The following is a 20,330-nucleotide window of genomic DNA, read 5'->3' on the forward strand; positions in this document are numbered from 1 at the left end:
ACCCTAAAAAGGAAAGCCAAGAGGGAGCCGTGGGGGGCAGACCTGGAGAGGGGTGTAGACAGGGCCTCTGGAAGGGTAGACACTGGAGTCCTTCTTCATCGGAAAGAGCTGGGGGGCCAGATACCTGGGTCCTCATGCCTTGGTCTTTCTAGTAGCGGGGGGACTGGGGCGCCTTCTGTCCTGGGGCCTGCTGTGGTTTGGGGAGTGGGGGCTTGGGGGGGGGACTGAGTGGGTGGATCTGAGGGCAGAGCGCCGCAGGAGGAGGGTGGTTGTCGGTTTGGGTTGGTCGGAAGGGGAGGGCCGCCTCCGGAAAGCTGTGGTTACAGAAGGGGGGAGTTGGTGCTTGGCCAACAAACCCTGGATCCCCTCTTCCCCCTCCCCCAGCGCACCAGCTGTCTCCTTTCTTTTTATACTGTGGTGGGAAGTAGAGGGGCCCTGCTACCTATTTGGAGGGATGGGTCAGACCAAGCCCTGAGCCCACACCCCTGCCCCCTTCCCTGCCTGACACCCGGGACTTCTCAGAAAAGGAGAAACTGTGAGGGAGGATACCCCGTTCCTCCCAGCTTCACAGAGGCTGACCGCAGCCCCCCCCCCACGTGTCTGTTCCCGTCACCCCTTTCTCTCCACTCCCCATTCTTTCTGCTTCCTACCTTCCCTGGCTCCAGACCCCACAGGCCCCTTTCCCTCTGGCCCCCTGCTCTTCCCCCACCCAAATCCTAACCTTCGTGTGTCAGAACAAAGGGTCCTTTCCTGTCTAGGGGCCAGCAGGGGCCTCCAGGACGGCCCTGGAGGCTGGGGTCCCCTTGGAGTCTCCAGGCCCCCAGCATTGGCGTGTGTGGGGCAGGTGGAGTGGGAGAGAGGGAGAGGCGATTTCTTTGTTCTGGGTAAGGAGAGGTGGCTGGCTTTGTGTGCAGGATGGACTGGGAGAGGAGCTGGGCCCAGGGAGGAGGGCTGGGTGAGCAGGGAGGGGCTGACCCGGCTGGCTGGCAGTTTTGTAAGGAAGTTTTGCAGGAACTGAGGGTCCCGGGGTGGTTGAAGCTTTTAGGGGCACAGGAAGAGGTTCTAGGGTCATGGAGGTTCAGGACCGAGCCGAGGAAGGGAAGTCACTGCTGCAGGGGTTGCTGGTGCCTGGGGAAGGGCCAGCTGGGCTCAGCAAAGGACAGAGAGAGGGGCCTGAGCTCAGTCCTGGCTTCCCTGGAACCGACCTTGGATCCTGGAGGGGACAGATCTGAATGTGTGAATCCCATGCAAGCGTGTGACCTGTGTTGAGTGTGTGTGTGTGGCTGTCTGTCCCCAGATGCTCTGGGTTACTGTCTTGAGCCGCGGTCACCAGATTAGGGGGCTCGAGCTTTCTGGAAGCAGTTCCATTTTTAGCTTCCGTCTCTGGTTTGAGGGCCGTCTAGTAGCCTGAGTGAGCAGATTGGCCAGGGCTCCTGGAGCTGGTGAGAGATATGGCTGAGGGAAGCTGGCTGGACCCTCCTGGGTTTGTTTGTGTGTCTTGGGGGAGGGGGTGCAGGCAGCAGCTGCCCCCTCCCAGCCCAGCCGGCCTGCCCTGTGCCAGGAGGGCAGGGAGTCCTGGCACGGCTATTGTTCGCCTGCACAAATGCCCGTCTGTTTGCCTCTCCCCCCCGCCCTCCCCTCTGCTGTCTCTCTCCTGACCCGACAGGTGTGGCCGGGCAGGGGGCAGGCTGGGGTCCAGGAGGCCTGAGTTGCAGGGTCCCCGGCCTGATTTTATTCCCCATGGCCCTTAGCGCCCCTCTGCTGCTCCGCCAGTGTGCCCCCTCCGCCCCCGTTGTCTGGCGTGTCATTCTCATTCATCGAGCAAGCATTTGTTAAGTGCCTTTGTGTGTCCGGTGATGTCTTTCTGTGTTACGTTTCCGGCTTTGGCCACCTTCTCCTCGGGCTGCTGCCTTTATCTTGTCGCGGGGAAGCTCACAAAGGAGCAGAGCCTGGCCTTCCTCTCAGTCCTGTGGCCGGGCACCCTCTGTCTGCCCAAAGCCCCCATCCCCACGACCCCGTGCACTCCACAGCCTATGACTCTGCGCCCCGGCTGGTCAGGCGCTGAGCCGCAGGTGACTTGGATCCCAGCGGGACCCTCGGGTGCCTTCTGGTCACCCTGCAGGGGCCTCACCATCTTGAGGAAGGGGCTGTGGCTCTGAGCACCACATGACTGCCCCGGAGGTCGCGGCGTGGACGCCCGGTGGAAGAATGAGTGACGGGGCCTTGCTGGGAGAGGCGCCCACCTGCCTGGGGGGCTCTGCCACTCACTGCTGCCCACCAGGGAGCCCAGCTCCCAGTGCCTTCCTCACACACAGCACCATTTTCCTCATTTCGCCGCCGAGGGAGGCACAGTGCGGAGCAGGGGGAAGACGGGGACCCTGCCCTCGTCCCCTCGCCTTTCTTGCCCCCAAGCGGCCGCGATCTGGAGGGACAACGGAGGGGAGCTTTGGGTCGGCCTCTCCGGGCCCCCAGAGGAAACCCTCAGGGTCTAGGCTCAAAGGAAGTGGAGTAGAAAGAAGGGGGGGTGCTCCAGTGAGGACTGAGGGGTCCCCGGAGCGGGGTGAGGGTGCTGCTGGACCCCGGGCCTCAGTGCCCGCCGTCCCTCCTCGCGATCGTCCTCCCTTCCCTTGCAAATGTGCGCCCAGTGCCTGTTGGACAGGCCGCCGAGCCAGGGGACCGACCCAGTGCGCCTTCCTCCCTGCCTCCCGACGCCAGGCTTCCGTGGGGCGGATGAGCAGGGCTGACCAGTCGGAGGACTGAGCCCCGAAGCAAGGGCTTCTGCACGTTCGGCGCGGCCAGTGTAGATCAGGGGTCGTGGCCCAGTGCTCGCCCCACAGGCTGTCCTGCGGGTGGGTTGGAGCCCAGCGGGACCGTCCTCAGAATACCTGGAAAAGAGTAGGATGCAGAGGCGGGCACCACTCACTGTGTCTCAGGGACAGCCTCCCCCCAGTGGCGGGTCCTGGGTCCTTCCGTCCCCCTGGCCGAGCCCTGGGGCGGGCACAGGCTGCCACAGGACAATAGCACTAGGCGGTGCCAGGGCCGCTAGCTGCCCGAGGTGGGATGTGCTGCTGTGGCTGCTGCCCGCTGCTGGCTCACCTACAGAGGGGGCCCCTCGGAGAGAGGGTGAGTGTGGGGAGCAGAGGGTCTGGGTCCTCTGTGGGGCGTCGATGGCAGGCAGGGAAGGGCCCAGAAGCCCTGTGCTCTGGCTGCGCGTCCTCGCCCTCCCTCCCCTGCCTCTGTACAGGGGGAGCCTCCAGGTGGCGGAGGGCGCAGGGGGTGGGGAGGGGACTTGCACGGGGTGGACCCGCACCGCTACCCCTTCCAGATGTGGTTTTTCCCGTGTGATTTTCATGTTTGCTGGTTTGCTGCTTTCAATTCAAGCCCAGTGAGCGTTCAGACTTCTCATCGGTGTCCTGGAGGAGGCCAGGAGTGCAGGGGAGAGAGGGTGTGCGGCAAGGGGAGAGATGCAGGCACTTGGTCTTTGAGGTCCTATACGGTTGTGATTCCGAGGAGGACTTGATCTTCTAAGGAGCTATAATTTGGGGCAAGACAGGTGAAGTTAGCCCAAAGGGAGAATTTTCTAGAGGTCCAGATGGGTAGGTACCAGCGTAGAAAATTGGAGGCCTGGAACACTGGAGGCCAGGACCACAGGAGTCAGCTTCCCTAACCAGGCCTGGGAGCAGGGCGGGGGGAACGGGTGAGAAGGGGAAGGCTGGGGGTGGGGAGATGACCCGGAGGAGGGAGGAGACGAGGAAATGGGAAGAGGAGGAGGAGGGGGGAAAGTGGGTGATCGGAAGTGGGGAACAGACCCTGAGACCCCCAGGCTGTGATTGTTGGCTGACAGACCTGGAGCTTCTGAGTCGGGGGTGAGGGGAGGACCCTGGACCGCAGAGGCCTTAGGCACTGTGGCCACTGTGCTGTTGACTCAGCTCCTACACACTTCCCTTTTCTGTCCCGAGCCCGGAGCACCAGCCCCGCACCAGCGCAGTGTGGTTCCCCCCAGCCTCCCAGCTGCTGTGTGCAGGGGCCGAGAGGGCCCAGGCCAAGGGCTGTCCCCTGGCTTTACATCCTCTGTCCCAAGGCCCTGGGCAGTGTCTTCCACTTTTGGTCGCCTGCCCTCAGCTTCAGCAATCTGAGCCCCACTCTGGTTCCTGAGAGCTTGGAAATCTGGCGGGGGCGGGTGGGGCGGGTCTTGCCAGCCCCTGTCCTGTGTGCTACCCTCTCTGTACAGGGACTCCAGGGGTCTGAGGTGACCACTGAGGAAGGTCCTGGAATAGGCAGGAAGAAAGGCAGCCCATTTTCCCACCATCTCGGGCTCTTGGGGAAGCTTAGGGACTTGAGGGGCAGAGGAGAGGAGACTTGACCTGCAGAGGCTGGGGCTGCAGGAGGAGGGAAGGCCGGGACAGGGATGCCAGCCTCCGGGACCCCAAGGAAGGTACTCTGTGCCCCGTGTTGCCGGAGCCGGAAGACCGGTGTCGTGGCCAGAGGGTGGAGGGTGGAGCCAGAAGGGGCTCGGGATGGGAGTGGGCAGTGGCCGCGGGCACTAGCCTAGGTTTTGGAGGGCAGCATGAGGAATAAAAGTCCGGCTTCCTGCTGGAAGGAAGGAGACCCGTGGGCTGAGTTTCCTTCCTCAAAGAGCCCAGGGAGGAGGAGTGACCAGGCTCTGGCCTCCCACGGGGACCCTCGAGTGGGGTCCTGACCTCTGGGTGGGGGGCGACAGTGGAGGCATTCTGCCCTCCAGCCAATCTGAGAAGGGGCTCTCCTGCCCCCCACCGTGACTGCCTAGCCCGCGACACCCGTTGTCATGGTTATCAGAGCAGCTAACTCCCATGGATTGGAACGCGCTGGTGAGCTGGCACCCTCTGCTTCGCCTGCTCTCCCTCCTCTGCGCATCTTCCCTGCTCGCAGGAGAGCGCACAGCAGCCCGGGGGCGAGTGCAGCAGGGCTGGGAGGTGCGGTGAGGACGCAGGGGCTGGAGCCGGGGAGATGAGCGGCCACCGGAGGCAGCCCAGCCGCAGGGGCCAGGTAGGCCGGGGTGGGGGCCGGCGAGGTCGAGGCCGGTCGCTCCCGACGGCTGCCGCTGACCCCGTGGCGGACCCTCCCGTGGGAAGCGCTATGTCTCCGGCAGCCCCACGCGGGCTCTGCTCCCTCGACCTGCCTTTCTCTGGACGCCTCGGGCGCCGGCTGTCTCCCGGCCTCACTTCCCGTCTCTCGCCCCTTCCGCAGACCCGGGAGAAGGAGAAGATGAAGGAAGCCAAGGACGCCCGCTACACCAACGGGCACCTCTTCACCACCATCTCCGTGTCGGGCATGACCATGTGCTATGCCTGCAACAAAAGCATCACGGCCAAGGAAGCCCTCATCTGTCCAAGTGAGTCGTTTGCACCCTGGATGTCGCTCTGACCCCAGCCTTGCCCTCCGTCCTTTCTGCCCCGGATGCACAGGGTCACTCTCCCGGCGTCCCAGCCGGGCCCAGTGCTTCCCTTCCCTCCCTGCGAGGGATGGTGGCCGGGGGCACGGGGGGAGGGGAGGCCGGGGGCTCCCCTTGCAGCTGTTGTCCGCTGGGTGTCCCCTGGCTCCCCGAGCAGCTGCTGAGGGTTAGGGGGACTACTTGGAGAAGGATCAGGAATGTCCTGGGGGCGGGGGGCGGTGACGGGAGCCGGGTGGCCGGCTGGGCCTTGCACCTGGTCCTGCCGGTCTTCCTGGGCAGGACTGGACATTCGGGGCGCCAGGGTCCCTTTTTGCTCCTCCCTTTCTATCGACTGGGTGGAGCCTGAAATTTTTTAGCCTCTGCAGTTTGAAGCAGAGGACAGGATCAGGACCATCCGTCTCAAATTTCTAGTGTGACTGATAGAAAGAGGGAGAAGAGCAGGGATGTGTGTGTGTGGGGGGGGGTAGAGGTCGGAACTCCTGACCTTCGCCCGCATCTGAGGGTTGCCCTGCAAGCAGGAGGTATAAGGCGGGTGCCGTCCTTTTCCCCGCACGCCTGCGCGCCCGCCCAGAAGGCTCCTGCTCCCCCCAGCGTATAGCAGAGCGGCCTCTGGCTGCAGCGCCTCTGAGATCTTCACCTGCTGCCACGGCAGGACCGGGGCTCTAGCCTCTCAGCCCCCGTGGAATGGGGGCAGGAGCCCCTGGAAGAACCAGTGAGGCCTCCCCGCTTCCTCAGTCCCCGACTTAGAGTGAGGAGGGCGAGGAGGGAACCCCAGTCTAGACCCCGCAGAGGCCTGACAGAGGTCCCCATCGGGAAGCTTGTTGCCAGGGGAACCGGGGAGGCAGGCAGCAAGTGCTATTTTGAGAGCAGGTGGAAAGCGGAGGTTTGATCCAGAGACACTGGGTGCTGGGGGTAGAAGAAGGGAGCTCCGGGGGAGCGGGGCAGCCCCAGCCCCCTCCCGCCCTCCCCTCCACCCCACCCTGCTGGCCTTGTATTTGTGGAAGTGAGCCTGGGGCTGGGTATTGTCTGAAGGAGTCGGCAGAGTTTCCTGTGTTGGACGAGGCGGAGGAAGCGGGAGAGGGCAGAGGGCTGAGGCGTGTTGGGGACAGGGACAGCCTCACTGCCCAGGCCTGGCCACTCTTCCTTTCCTTTCCTCCTCTTTTACCCCATGGCAGGGTGGGTGATGGGAGAGGAGCAGGTGGAGTGTGGGGGCTGTGGGTCTGCCCTGGGTGGGGGACAGGCCCCGGGCCTGGAAGGGGCAGGCAGGAGTCAGAGCCGAGCGGTGGGTGGGGAGGGCCGACGGGCTTTGGAGAGGGACCGGGCAGGGCCTGTCCCCGCTCCAGCACCGGCTCTACTCGCCTGCGAAGTGCTTAGGCCTGGCTACAGTTGGTGGGTGAACATGTGGTTCGTCGGAAAGAACACGACCAGGGTTTCAATCCCGGCTCTGCCACTGGGGGGCTGACCTCGGGCGGGCGATTTGACCTCTGCGGGAGGCAGGCTCCTCGTCTATGAAATGAGGATAATTGAATCTGCCCCAAAGGGTTGTTAGGGTCAAGTAAGTGCGGACCACATGCTGGGCGCTCCGGGGACGCTGGCCGCCCCCCTGCCTCTGGCCCCCACCCAGCTGCTCCGTGCCTTCTCCTGTCCCGTGGGCGTCCTCTGCCACCTGCCACTCTCAGCCACCCCTGTGCTCCTTGAGCTCAGCTCTGGCAGCCATAACCCCTCCTTCCCTCTGGTCCACCCCTCGGGTCACCTTTGAGTCGGGATTGCTTAGTTGTGGCGGCCCCCTCCGCCCCCTCCCCCGATTTCCTGCTGGAAGGAAGGGGGAGGCGGAGGGGAGGGGAGAGGAGGGACGGGTGTGGTAGTGGCCGAGAGGCCGGGGGCGAGGGGAGTCTCAGAGTGCGTGGCCAGGGGGAGACGGGTGTCTGCGTGTGGGTGCGCCCCCTCCCGTACCACCCGGCCCTCCCTTCACCCTCTCTACCCCACCCCACCCCCCCAGCCTGCAATGTGACTATCCACAACCGCTGTAAAGACACCCTCGCCAACTGCACCAAGGTCAAGCAGAAGGTGAGACGGCCGGGAGGGCAGCGGGCTGGGGGAGAGGGTAGGGAGTGTGCCTCTTCCTTCATTCCTTACCCTGTGTTCCTCCACCCCTCTCCTCGCCGTGGGGCGGTCCACACCGTGAGCCCCAGGCCTCGGGCCCCCCGTGCGGCCAGCCTCCTGCTCTGGGCACGGCCCCCTAGTGCTGGGCACAGCCGCCCTGTGCCCTTGACCGTGCTGCCGGCCTTCTCCCAAGGGGTCAGCCGCCCAGCGCCTGCCCGTGCCTGCGGGGGTGACCCTTGGTGACGGCTGTCCTCGGTGTCTCTCTTTTGCTCTGTCCCACAGCAACAGAAAGCTGCCTTACTAAAGAACAGCACTGCCCTCCAGTCTGTTTCACTGCGCAGTAAGAGTGAGTCGTGAGGGCATGCAGGCGGCCCCTCCCCAGAGTACCCCGGCTGTGCTGCCCCCTTGATTGGAAGTGGATGCTGGGGCTGTCGGGGCAGAATTTAGATGGGGGTGAGGGCCCCGGGTTGGCTGGTCTCTCGAGCATGGACGCTGCCCTGGGGGTGTCGGAGGCAGCTGTCACGAGCCGGTTCGGACGGCTCTGGTGTAACAGAGGAGCAGGTGCTTAGTCAGAAACACCGGAGTCTGAGTTCCCACTCGGCCACCAACCGAGTCGCCCTGGACAAGTCTGTTAACCTTTCTGAGCTTCAGTTTGCTCATAGGCTTGTTTGGGGGAAGAAATGAGACAAGACAGATGTTACTGCACACGTGTAAGCTGGCACCACTGTGATCCTTCCTTGACTGGGGGCAGGGCTGAGGGTGGGAGAGGAGCCTGGGAGGCCTGGGCCCGGGGAAGCTGCAGCTTTAACACCTGCTCGGTCTCCCCTCCAGCCGCCCCCCGGGAGCGGCCGAGCTCCGCCATCTACCCCTCCGACAGCTTCCGGCAGTCTCTGCTCGGCTCTCGCCGCGGCCGCTCCTCCCTGTCTTTAGCCAAGAGCGTCTCCACCACCAACATCGCTGGGTGAGCCTCTGCTCGGGGAGGGGACAGCCAGGCGGGCAGAGAGTGGCAGTGGGGAGCAGGAAGCCTGCGGGGCCCTTCCCGCCCTAGGTTCAGAACTGTAGATGGACAGGGAAGGAGGAGGACTCAGGGTGAGTGCCCCTCAGACCCCAGCCTCAGTTCCCCACCTGGGGAGGGCTCTCTTGCCCGAGTCTAGGTGACACAGACCCTCTTCCGTCAGACACTTCAGTGACGAGTCCCCCCTGGGGCTGCGCCGAATCCTGTCCCAGTCCACAGACTCCCTCAACATGCGGAACAGGGCCCTGTCCGTGGAGTCCCTCATCGATGAAGGTGAGCGAGCGCTTGGCCCGGGAGGCCTGCGGGTGGCCGGCCGGGAAGGGTCTCAGGGGCCCGGACCCGGGGAGGAGCGTCAGGCTCTGAGTCGCGGGCCCCGCTGGCATCCAGGTGCAGAGGTGATCTACAGTGAGCTGATGAGTGATTTTGAGACGGACGAGAGGGACTTTGCGGCCGACTCCTGGAGCCTAGCCGTGGACAGCAGCTTCTTGCAGCAGCAGAAGAAGGAGGTGATGAAACAGCAGGACGTCATCTATGGTGAGCCTCCTCCTCCTTGACCTTGACCGGGCCTCTTATCTGTCCTCCCCGCTGCCAGCCGCCTGACCCTGCCAGCCCCCCCCCCAAGACCCTGTCAGCCCCTCGACCCTGCCAGCCCCCCCTTACCCTGCCAGCCCCCCCAGACCCTGCTAGCCCCCATACCCTATTAGCCACCCCCAGACCCTGCCAGCTCCCCGACTCTGCCAGCCCCCTGACCCTGCTAGCCCCCCCAGACCCTGCTAGCCCACTGCCCCCCCAGACCCTGCCAGCCACCCCAGACCCTGCCAGCCCCCCGACCCTGCCAGCCACCCCCAGACCCTGCCAGCCCCCCCACCCTGCCAGCCAGCCCCAGACCTTGCCAGCCACCCCCAGACCCTGCCAGCCCCCCGACCCTGCCAGCCCCCCAGACCCTGCTAGCCCCCTGACCCTGCCAGCCCCGCCGACCCTGCCAGCCCCCCTCCAGCCCTGCTAGCCCACCGCCCCCCCAGACCCTGCCAGCCACCCCCAGACCCTGCCAGTCCCCCCGACCCTGCTAGCCCACTGCCCCCCCCAGACCCTGCCAGCCCCCCCAACCCTGCTAGCCCACCAGCCCCCCAGACCTTGGCCTCCAGCCCACAAGTTGCCATTATGCCTCCACCTCTTGGGCTATTGGTGTCCCAGGTCCTGTCTTTACCCCATCCTTCTCCACCTTGACTCCCTGCCTGTTCCGCGCGGGGCATCACACTGGGGGCTGTGGGAAACCTGGATGTGACAGGGCACGTGCTTCTTGGCCTCCAGCAGCTTACAGCTAGCTTGAGGTAGCAAAGCAGAAAGCCACAAGATGATTAGAAAATCCTGAGTCCATAACGGTGCCGAATGGCAACCTGGAAGAGACCTTAAAAACCTCACATGAGCCCAGAGGCCCCCAGCCTAGGCCGTATCAACTGTAGCCACGCTAAGGTAGAGTCCACGTGACCTGTGTCCCCACAGAGCTCATCCAGACGGAGCTGCACCACGTGCGGACGCTGAAGATCATGACGCGCCTCTTCCGCACGGGGATGCTGGAAGAGCTGCAGCTGGAGCCCGGAGTGGTCCAGGGCCTGTTCCCTTGCGTGGATGAGCTCAGTGACATCCACACACGCTTCCTGGGCCAGCTGTTGGAGCGTCGGCGCCAAGCCCTGTGCCCCGGCAGCACCAGAAACTTCGTCATCCACCGCCTGGGGGACCTGCTCATCAGCCAGGTGAGAAGGGGCGGGGCCCATACGCTGAGGTGTGATCGGACTCTCAGATTCTGGGGGGGTGGAGCCAGGAGATCTGGAGAGGCCTGCGGGCGTCCGGGGCGGGGCTTACGTCCGGGGGGCGGGGCTCATTGCTGACCCAGCCCTGCCCTCCAGTTCTCAGGTGCCAGCGCAGAGCAGATGCGGAAGACCTACTCCGAGTTCTGCAGCCGCCACACCAAGGCCTTAAAGCTCTATAAGGAGCTGTATGCTCGGGACAAACGCTTCCAGCAGTTCATTCGGGTGAGCAGACCTCTCCAGGACCTGCGTGCAGGGCCTGCAGGCCCTTTCCTGGGGGGCATCGTGTGCTTTCCCAGCCCCGTGGAGCCTGTCCACCATTAGCCCTCATGGTGGTAGAGCAAATGCCCAACGTGGGGCTCGAACTCACGGCCCCGAGATCAGGAGTCACACGCCCCACTGACTGAGCCGGCCGGGCTCCCCTAGAGCAAGTGCTTTCCGTGGTTGGTCCTTGTAGGAAATCCGTGGCGTGTGGTCCCCGTTTTCCAGGTGCAGCCCCCTAAGCCAGCGGAGGGAAACGGCCCAGTTAGGGCCCGCACCACAGCTCAGGCTCCAAATCCAGTGTTCTTTCTCCCCTTCTCCCCACTCCGGCCCTGAGCTCTGCCCGTGCCCTTGTAGAAGGTGACGCGTTCGGCCGTGCTGAAGCGGCATGGGGTGCAGGAGTGCGTCCTGCTGGTGACCCAGCGCATCACCAAGTACCCGGTGCTCATCAGTCGGATCCTCCAGCACTCCCACGGTGAGGGAGTGGGCCCGGGGAGGGGCGTGTGGGGAGTCTGTCGGGTGAGAAAAGGCTCCGTGACCAGGGAAAGGGCGGGATCAGATGCAGAGCCCCTGGCAACGTCCGAAGACGGGGTCAGGACACCGTGGGACCTGGGGCTGGACTGAAGCGGACTGGCCGTCCCTCATGCCAACCCTGGGCACCAGGGACTGAGGAGGAGCGCCAGGACCTGAGCACAGCACTGGGGCTGGTGAAGGAGCTGCTATCCAATGTGGACCAGGACGTGCACGAGCTGGAGAAGGGAGCCCGCCTACAGGAGATCTACCACCGTATGGACCCCCGGGCCCAGACCCCCGTGCCTGGCAAGGGCCCGTTTGGCCGAGAGGAGCTTCTGAGGCGCAGGCTCATCCATGATGGTTGCTTGCTCTGGAAGACGGCGACGGGCCGCTTCAAAGGTCAGTGGTCAGCGCGGCAGGCCAGGCAAGAGCTGGAGCCAGATATATAGAGAGAGAAGCATCCAGCCCCTAGGATCTCTCTCTGCAGCCCTACGTCTGGGGGGCCCCGTGGGAGGGAAAATGTGGTCTCTGTTGCAGCCAAAGTCCGAGTTCTGTATTTAACTTCACGGACCGCACAGGGGCTTCCTGGTCAGGATTTACCCCTTTCTTTGGTCCTTGCGTGCCCAGAGAGCCAGCAGTCTTGGTGAGAAAGACGGAGCAACTCTAGGACCAGGGGCAGCTGGTGGGGCTGCAGAATGGGCGGGGGCTTAGCGGAGCACAGGCAGGGAAGGCACAGAGCAGGGAGCAGAGCCCAGTGAGGGACAGGCGGGAGGGGGAAGACACAAGAGAGCGGGGGGGTGGGGGTGGGGTGGGGGGGGGTGGGGTGGGGGGTGGGGGGGGAGGGGTGCCGTCCCAGCCTCTCTTCCCAGACCGCACAGGCCAAGCCTTTCCTACCTAAAGCAAGGCAGAGAGAGTAGCAGGCCTCGGCTTTGGGGGTGAGGAATGAGGGAACCTGCTCCCTGGGCCTGAGTCTGTGTCTCATGTCATGAAGTCCCCACTGCACAGGCTGGGGGACTGCTGTGCCTACCGCGCCTGTCTTCATCCCTTTCCCTCTTTTCCATCCCTCCCACGCAGCAGCTAAGAATATAAACCGTGGGGGTTAAAAATAGCAAGGCTGGAGAGCTTTATTTCTGAAGCATTTCGCAAAAGCCCTCCCCTCTGTGTGCCCACAGTTTAGTAAGATCTCCAAGGGCAAAGGGTGAGCGTGTGTTTTTTTGACTGTGACATCTGAGTTCTGGGGACTTGACCTTTTGTTTCCCCGTCATTGCTAAAGTCTAGGACTCAGGATCTGAGTGGCTGGAAGGTGGGACAGAGAAGGACAAAGAAGGAGGCCTCTGGGGTGGAGGGAGATGGGATTATTCAGCTGTGGGAGAGGTGGATGTGACGTCCTCCTGCGCCCTGCCCCTCGAGCACTGGGAATGTGCCAGGCAGGGGGATTTGAGGTCAGATAGCCTAAAAACCCTTATGTCGGTTGCTAGGCATAGAATTTAAATGTATGTATTTTTTTAACTTTTATTTGTTTTGAGAGAGAGAGAGCAGGGAAGGGGCAGAGAGAGAGAGAATCCCAGGCAGGCTCCGCACTGACAGTATGGAACCAGATACGCGGGGCTCGAACTCACGAATAGCGAGATCATGACCTGAGCCGAGATCAAGAGTCAGACACTCGACCGACTGAGCCACCCAGGTGCCCCAAGGCGTGGAATTTAAAGGCTGAAAAAGGGTGGCCCGTCCTGCTCTGGGGATGCTTTTTGCCCTCCCCCGAAACTCTGGACTCTTTCACCCAGAAAATACACATCTGTGTTGTATTAACATGTAAAATTGCTTCTGCGACTTCAGAAGGTTTGCAGAACCCCTTAAAGACCAGCAGCAGACATCCTGGGGTCTGTCATCCCTGGGTTAAGAAACCAGCATCAGTTTCCTTCAGAGGCACTGGTGACCCCCTGTAGTCTTCTCTAGCCGGGAGAAGACTGTTTGATCTGGTGGCACGTGCCTCTTCTCCCCTGGCGTTTCTTTTTTCTTTTTTTTTTTTTTAACATTTTATTTATTTTTGCAAGACAGAGAGAGAGAGACAGAGCATGAGCAGGGGAGGGGCAGAGAGAGAAGGAGACACAGAATCCGAAGCAGGCTCCTGGCTCTGAGCTGTCAGCGCAGAGCCCGATGCGGGGCTCGAACTCCTGAACCGCGAGATCATGACCTGAGCCGAAGTCAGATACTTAACTGACTGAACCACCCAGGCGCCCCTCCCCTGGCATTTCTGAGGTGTAAGAATGGGCGGGTGGGAGGCCGCAAAGGTAAGAGGAAGCAACCGGAAGGAAGAGAGGCAGGAGCCCTGAGTGGACACGTTGGGCCTGGTTCCTGAGAAGGAGGCAAGCGGCCGCCCAGGCCTCTGAGGCTGGCTGCTCTCCCACCTCTCCCCTGCCTCTGATGCTGGCTGTTCTCCCACCTCTCCCCCTGCCCAGATGTGCTAATGCTGCTGATGACAGACGTACTGGTGTTCCTCCAGGAGAAGGACCAGAAGTACATCTTCCCTGCCCTGGTGAGAACTTCCTCCTTCCCCTTTCTCAGCACAGACTAGTGCTATGGGTTCTTCTTCCTTTTCTATGCGACCCGGAAAGAACCCTAGAATCTTCCGGAGTCCAATGGCTATAACTGTAACCATTATTGTAATATCTCAGAAGACATAAAAACAGCTAACATGTGTGGTCACTGCGTGCAGGCTCTTTCACACTGTCAGGAGGTCCATTATTAACCCCCTTGTTGCAGATGGGGAAAGTAAGCCTTTAAGGTGCTTTTTATGTGTTTTTTCTCTTAAGTTTATTTATTTATTAGTAATCTCTACACCCAGCATGGGCAGGGCTTGGACCCACAACCCTGAGATCAAGAGTAACTCACTCTTCGGACTGAGCCATCCGGGCCCCCAATAAACATTAAAGTTAATTAACTTGTCAGAGGTCACGTGCGCGCCTAAGGTCCCCTCTGGCTGCACCACAGCTTTGTGCCCTGTACTGCAGGCTGGCCCCTCAATCCTTTGGGTGTTCCGGAAAGATTAAAGACCGAGACACCCTTATTTCCCCCTTTCTGACCGGCAGGACAAGCCCTCGGTGGTATCACTGCAGAATCTGATTGTACGGGACATCGCCAACCAGGAGAAAGGGATGTTTCTGATCAGCGCGGCACCCCCTGAGATGTATGAGGTCCACACAGCATCCCGGGATGACCGCAGCACCTGGATCCGAGTCATTCAGCAGAGCGTGCGCGTGTGAGTGTGTGCACGTCCGCGGGACACCTGCAGCCGAGGGGCAGGGCCACAGCACGCCCTCCCTGGGGGAAAGAACCCGGGGTTGAGAGGTGGAGGCACAGGCTGGGGGAGAAACACGATGGCCCAACGGGAATGGTCACCTGTGTTAACGTATCCTGTAAAGTCGTATTTTCTATTAAGACAACCCGGAACACCTTGCAGCAACATGAGCTGACAAAGCACCACTTGGAGCTGAAGCTGTGACTTAACCCTGACCCCTAACCTCTGAGCCCTGACCCTGGACACTAACCCCTGACCCTAAACTGGACCCAGACCCTAAACCCCAACAATGAGCGGACCCTACCCCAACCCCCAGCCCCTAACTCTCACCCTGACCATACCCCAACCCCCAGCCCCTAGCCCTAACCCCTGACCCCTACCCCAACCACTAACCCCTAACCCTAACTCCTAACCCCTATCCCAGTCACTAAGCCCGAACCCTAACCCCTAACCGCAACCCCAATGCCTAACCCCTAATTCTAACCCTAACCCCTAACCCTAACCGCTAACCACAACCCCTAACCCCTCACCCTTAACCCTAATCCCTAAACCTATGGTGGCCTGTCTGACGGCCCACAGTACAGTTTAAGCTGCATGAACACCCTGGTCTGTAGGCAGTGAACTGTTAACTTGGATTGGATTGCATTTTATTTGTATTTTCTAAAACCGAATGAAAAAGGGAATGAAACCATTGATCCTGGAGGTAAGAGGAGTAAGTCTCATGCACGCACCTCGTACGGGCGAGGCAGGAACGAAATTGCTCAGTGTGCTACCTCAGCCAACCTCCAGCTTCCATTGGACACACGTTAGAGTTGATGTCCTCAGCAGTGCTGTGTCTTTTATGATGACAAAAAACAAAATGCATGTAAAATTTCAGAATGGATCCTTGAAGATGATGCCAAAAGATAAACCCAATAAGGATATTTGTAAATTTTTTTTGCTTTTAGAACCGGATTTTCTTTACTTTGTAATATATAACCTTTTGTTTACTTCGGCAATTTAGACTTTTGAACAAATTTTTCAAAAATGTACAAAAGTAGGACATTGCCTGTTCTGGGAAAAGTGCAAAACACCTGAGCCATTGACAGTAGATCCCTGGGGGCCTCTTTATTAACAGCATGCGTATCTGTAGTTGTGAAAATTAGAATTAATGTTACTTTTTGTAATCGATTTATTGAGCTTTGGCCTTGTTCAAAGCACTGTTACGTTATCTCATTTAATTCTATCAAAAAACCTGTGAAGAAGATATACCCATTTTTCAGAGGAGAAACAGAGAGATTACCACCTGGTAAATAGCGGGACCAGGATCTGGGCCCAGTTTGCTTAACGCCAAAGCCTGTGTTTGCCCGTGCTCATGGCGCTCCCCTGCAGGTGGCCTGTGGAGAGGTAACACACACACCAGTACAGACAGATGATGGGTGTGAAGGAAAGCAGGGGGTCAGGAGCGACTAAAGCCAGGGCCTGGGGCTGGTGACTCTTACCGGAGAAGCGGAGAGCACGGAAAGGCGGCCGATTCCTGATCCCTCAACCCCACCCGACCTGTTACCCCTCTAGATGCCCATCCAGAGAGGACTTCCCACTGATTGAGACAGAGGATGAGGCCTACCTACGTCGAATCAAGAGTAAGTCCATCCACGGAGCGCGTTAAGTAACTGCCATACATCCACACGATGGAACACGGTGGAACTATTTAAAAAGGGACGTGGCTCTTGAGGGCTGAGGTAGATCCGTAACCAGACTGTCTCGTTAAGTAAGAGGGCGGGGTTTAAAACCACGCCAAGCGTCTGCCACCACGGGTGTAAGAATGATGGGGAAAGGAGTGTGTCGCGTGCCCCTTGTGTGCACCTAGTACCCTCAGAACGGTATTCTTACTGTGTGGCCGATGAGGGGGAACCAGGAAGACCCGGGTGGAGACATTAAGTTACGGTTTTTACTTTTATCGGTTAGACTGTGAACTGTTCTACAAAAAGACCGACAAAAATCAGTTTCCTAAACAAGGTAGAAGGTGGTTTCTCTCCGGTCCAGAGGTGGGAAGTGCCGGGTGGTCAGGACAGCTGTGCTGTCTGTCTTTACCCAGCGATCCCTTGTCTCCCTGTCCAAAGTGGCTACTCCAGCTCCCGCTGGTACATGTACATCCCAGCTAGCAGGGAGGTGGAAAGGAACAGGGAGAGGTTTCTGTTGTAAGATTAAAAAAAAAAAAAAAAAAAAAAGTTTATGTATTTATTTTTGAGAGCGTGAGTTCGAGCACGAGTGGGGGAGGGGCAGAGAGAAAATCCCAAGCAGGCTCCACGCTGTCAGCGCAGAGCCTGACACAGGGCTCGAACTCATGAGATCGTGAGATCATGACCTGAGCTGAAACCAAGAGACGCTTAACCGACTGAGCCGCCCAGGCGCCTCTATTTTATTTTTCAATGTTAGTTTATTTTTGATCATTTATTTTTGAGGGAGGGGGATGGGAGGGGGACGGGAGGGGGAGGAGCAGAGAGAGAGGGATACGGATGATCCAAAGCTGGCTCTGCGCTGAGAGCACAGAGCCCGACACGGGGCTGGAACTCCTGAACTGCGAGGTCATGACCTGAGCCGAAGTTGGACGCGTAACCGACTGAGCCACGCAGGCACCAGGCACCTCCGTCACTCCTTTCTTGGAAGGGCTGATCCGGAGAGACAGTCCTGACCGCTGGCCAGAATTCAGTCCGTGGCAATGTTAGGCTGTCGGGTGTAGTCTAACTGGCAGCCATGTGCCCAGATGAAATGTGTATACATTCTCCAGTTATAGGAAGATGGGAGGATGAAACCTGGGGACACCTGCAGTCCCTGCCACAGGTCGTCTCAGTTTTGTGTTTCAAACAGAAGTGCAGGGGCTCCGGGCTGTCTCAGTCGGTAGAGCCTGCACCTCTTGATCTCCGGTTCGTGAGTAGGGTCGTGAGTTCGAGCCCCATGTTGGGCATGGAGCCTACTTTAAATTTTTTTTTTTAATGTTTATTTTTGAGAGAGAGAGAGAGAGAGCTAGTGGGGGAGGGGCAGAGAGAGAGGGAGACACAGAATGTGAAGCAGGTGCCAGGCTCCGAGCTGTCGGCACAGAGCCTGATGCAGGGCTTGAACTCCTGGATTGCGAGATCATGAGCTGAAGTCGGACACGTAACTGACTGAGCCACGCAGGCGCTGCATGGAGCCTACTTTAGAAAACAATAAGCGAATGTATTACTTTTCCCTGAAGAAGTGTGTTTTTTTTTTTTTTTTTGCATAAATGCCACAAATTCAGAATTAAGTCCTACCACTGAGCCCAGGCCTGGCCTCTGAGCCCTCGGGCAGCCTTTCCGCTGCTGGCTCCCAGGCCTCCGTGTGCTCATCCGTCCCTCGTCCACAGCGGAGCTGCGACAGAAAGACCGGGCGCTGGTAGAGCTGCTGCAAGAGAAGGTTGGGCTGTTCGCCGAGATGACCCATTTCCAGGTGGAAGATGATGGCGGCGGGGTGACCCTGCCCACCCTGCCCAGGGGCCTCTTCCGCTCCGAGTCCCTGGAGTGCCCTCGCGGGGAGCGGCTGCTGCAGGACGCCATCCGTGAGGGTGAGGGGGCCCCCCCACGTGACCTCACAGAGCGTGGGCACACAGACAAGGGGAAGCCCCGTGGGAGTGCCCGCTGGTGCCCGGTGCGGGAAGGAGGCCTGGTCCTTGCTGAAGTAACCTCTGCCTCGTGGGTGGTGGTGTGATGGAGCCCGCCTGTGCAGGGGGCTCCCCCAGATGCCTGAACGTTGCCGGTGCCGTGGGAGGAGGGTGCCCCCCACCACTACCCCCCCCCCCCCCGCCCCGCCCCTCCCAAAGGTTCCGCGGCTCCTGTCCTCACGTCTCCTCCCTTCCCTGTAGTGGAGGGCCTGAAGGACCTCCTGGTGGGGCCCGGCGTGGAGCTGCTCCTCACGCCCCGGGAACCAGCCTTGCCCGTGGACCCGGACAGCGGCGGGAGCACGAGTCCTGGGGTCACCGCCAGTGAGTGTGGGCTGGGGCCGCGGGGGGGCGGGGGGGGGCGGTAGGAGGGGCCAAACTGCAGGGCCCTGAAGTCGGAGCTCAGCCTGCCCTTTGCCATCTTTGCAGATGGTGAGGCCAGAACCTTCAATGGCTCGATTGAACTCTGCAGAGCTGACTCCGACTCCAGCCAGAAGGTGGGTCCGCAGGAGGTGCCGGAACTGGCAGAGGGTGGGAAGGGGGCGGCCGGGCTGTCGGCCCCTGACACAGAGCTGTCAGGGACACGCTCCAGGGACCTGGTGCCTATGAGTGCCCATCCTTGCCTGTCTCTGCAGGATCGGAACGGAAATCAGCTGAGGGCTCCCCAGGAGGTGAGAGGGATGTGAGGAGGTATGGCGGACTGGAGGGAGGGTGTCGTGTCTGAGAAATTGGAGCCCAGCTCAGAGTGGTGTCGGGGAGAGGCTACATCGGAAAGTGTCCGAAGGTTGACTGTCCCCAAACCCACATTTAGTCGCCTTCTGGGCAGCTCTCCCACCCTGAAGCTTGGGCCCTGTCCCCACCCTCTCCTCTGTCCTCAGGAAGCGTTACAGCGATTGGTCAATCTCTATGGACTTCTGCACGGTCTCCAGGTCGGTGGGGGCAGGGAGGAGCCGGAGGCGGGGTGGGGCAGGGGTGGGGGCCCGTCAACCTGGCCTAGGCACGCTCCCCTTCCCCCCCCCCCACCGGGTTCCCCTACACCTGACTGTCCCCGTGCGCCCCCAGGCGGCTGTGGCCCAGCAGGACACCCTGATGGAAGCCCACTTCCCCGAGGGCCCCGAGCGGCGGGAGAAGCTGACCCGAGCCAACTCCCGCGACGGGGAGCTCGGCCGCAGCGGGCCGGCCCCCGCGGCCCCCGACAAGCAGGCCACCGAGCTGGCCCTGCTGCAGCGTCAGCACGCGCTGCTGCAGGAGGAGCTGCGGCGCTGCCGGCGGCTGGGCGAGGAGCGCGCCACCGAGGCGGGCAGCCTGGAGGCCCGGCTCCGCGAGAGCGAGCAGGCCCGGGCCCTGCTGGAGCGCGAGGCCGAGGAGGCGCGCAGGCAGCTGGCCGCCTTGGGCCATAGCGAGCCCCCTCCGGCCGAGGCCCCCTGGGCCCGCAGGCCCCTGGACCCTCGGCGCCGCAGCCTCCCGGCCGGAGACGCCCTCTACCTGAGTTTCACGCCCCCGCAGGTAAGGAGGCCCCGAGCCAACCGGGGACTCGAGCCCGAAGGCGACCGGCCGCGGCCAGAAGCACTGGGCGCCGGCTGGGGGGGCCGGGATGGGCGGTCTGGGCGGCTGCGATAGGCAGTGGGGCACAGAACTGGGCAACTGGGGGGCTGGGACGGGCGGTCAGGGGCACAAGGCGCTCAGCGGTGCTGCCCTGGCTGAGCTCATTCCTCGGCCTGCTGCCTTTCCTGCCGGCCCGTCACAGCCCAGCCGAGGCCACGACCGCCTGGATTTGTCTGTGACCATTCGCTCTGTCCATCGACCCTTTGAGGACCGAGAGAGGCAGGAGCTGGGCAGCCCCGAGGAGCGGCTGCAGGACAGCAGTGACCCCGACACGGGCAGCGAGGAGGAGGGGGGCAGCCGCCTGTCCCCTCCCCATAGTCCGCGAGGTGAGGCGCAGAAAGGAACTGGGGTGCCGCCCTTGGCTGTGTGTCCTGGGGACATTTGAGGTGACCCCTAGTTAACCTCCCAGGGCTATGGTGACTCCTGGGAGGGGCACAGAGGACACACCTGCAGCCTCTTCTGATGGTGAGCGGGTGGCGGAGCTCTAGGAAGCAAATGTAGGAGCCTCTGTCTCCTCCAGTGAGTGTGATCTCAGCCTCTTCAAGTAGAAATAGGTTTCTAAGAAAAAAAAAAACAAAACTCTAAGACCTTCCAAGTTCTCATAGTTTGTTCAGGAAACACAAAATAACCAAAAGCTA

At 61.1% G+C, this 20,330-nt stretch overlaps 1 protein-coding gene across 8 annotated transcripts in view; it reads left to right on the forward strand.

Annotated features, from left to right (window-relative positions):
• Positions 1–20,330, forward strand: part of ARHGEF2 (Rho/Rac guanine nucleotide exchange factor 2) — a 38,214-nt gene that overhangs the window by 16,031 nt on the left and 1,853 nt on the right. For 4 of the 8 annotated variants that reach the window (XM_047839926.1, XM_047839930.1, XM_047839934.1 and 1 more), the window contains 20 exons: positions 5,227–5,371; positions 7,431–7,498; positions 7,817–7,880; positions 8,366–8,495; positions 8,713–8,822; positions 8,937–9,083; positions 10,053–10,303; positions 10,457–10,582; positions 10,976–11,093; positions 11,282–11,530; positions 13,591–13,667; positions 14,221–14,390; positions 15,984–16,051; positions 17,797–17,994; positions 18,292–18,411; positions 18,517–18,584; positions 18,723–18,758; positions 18,966–19,016; positions 19,150–19,593; positions 19,835–20,018. In XM_047839926.1, the coding sequence (XP_047695882.1) occupies positions 5,227–5,371; positions 7,431–7,498; positions 7,817–7,880; positions 8,366–8,495; positions 8,713–8,822; positions 8,937–9,083; positions 10,053–10,303; positions 10,457–10,582; positions 10,976–11,093; positions 11,282–11,530; positions 13,591–13,667; positions 14,221–14,390; positions 15,984–16,051; positions 17,797–17,994; positions 18,292–18,411; positions 18,517–18,584; positions 18,723–18,758; positions 18,966–19,016; positions 19,150–19,593; positions 19,835–20,018 (2,824 nt within the window). Of the gene's footprint in view, positions 1–3,781; positions 4,848–4,868; positions 5,026–5,226; positions 5,372–7,430; positions 7,499–7,816; positions 7,881–8,365; positions 8,496–8,712; positions 8,823–8,936; positions 9,084–10,052; positions 10,304–10,456; positions 10,583–10,975; positions 11,094–11,281; positions 11,531–13,590; positions 13,668–14,220; positions 14,391–15,983; positions 16,052–17,796; positions 17,995–18,291; positions 18,412–18,516; positions 18,585–18,722; positions 18,759–18,965; positions 19,017–19,149; positions 19,594–19,834; positions 20,019–20,330 lie in introns of those variants that run through there. The other 4 variants (XM_047839927.1, XM_047839932.1, XM_047839931.1 and 1 more) reach the window with 3 other exon arrangements.

Source organism: Prionailurus viverrinus, chromosome F1, assembly GCF_022837055.1.
Source record: "Prionailurus viverrinus isolate Anna chromosome F1, UM_Priviv_1.0, whole genome shotgun sequence".
In the NCBI taxonomy this organism is placed as follows: domain Eukaryota; kingdom Metazoa; phylum Chordata; class Mammalia; order Carnivora; family Felidae; genus Prionailurus; species Prionailurus viverrinus.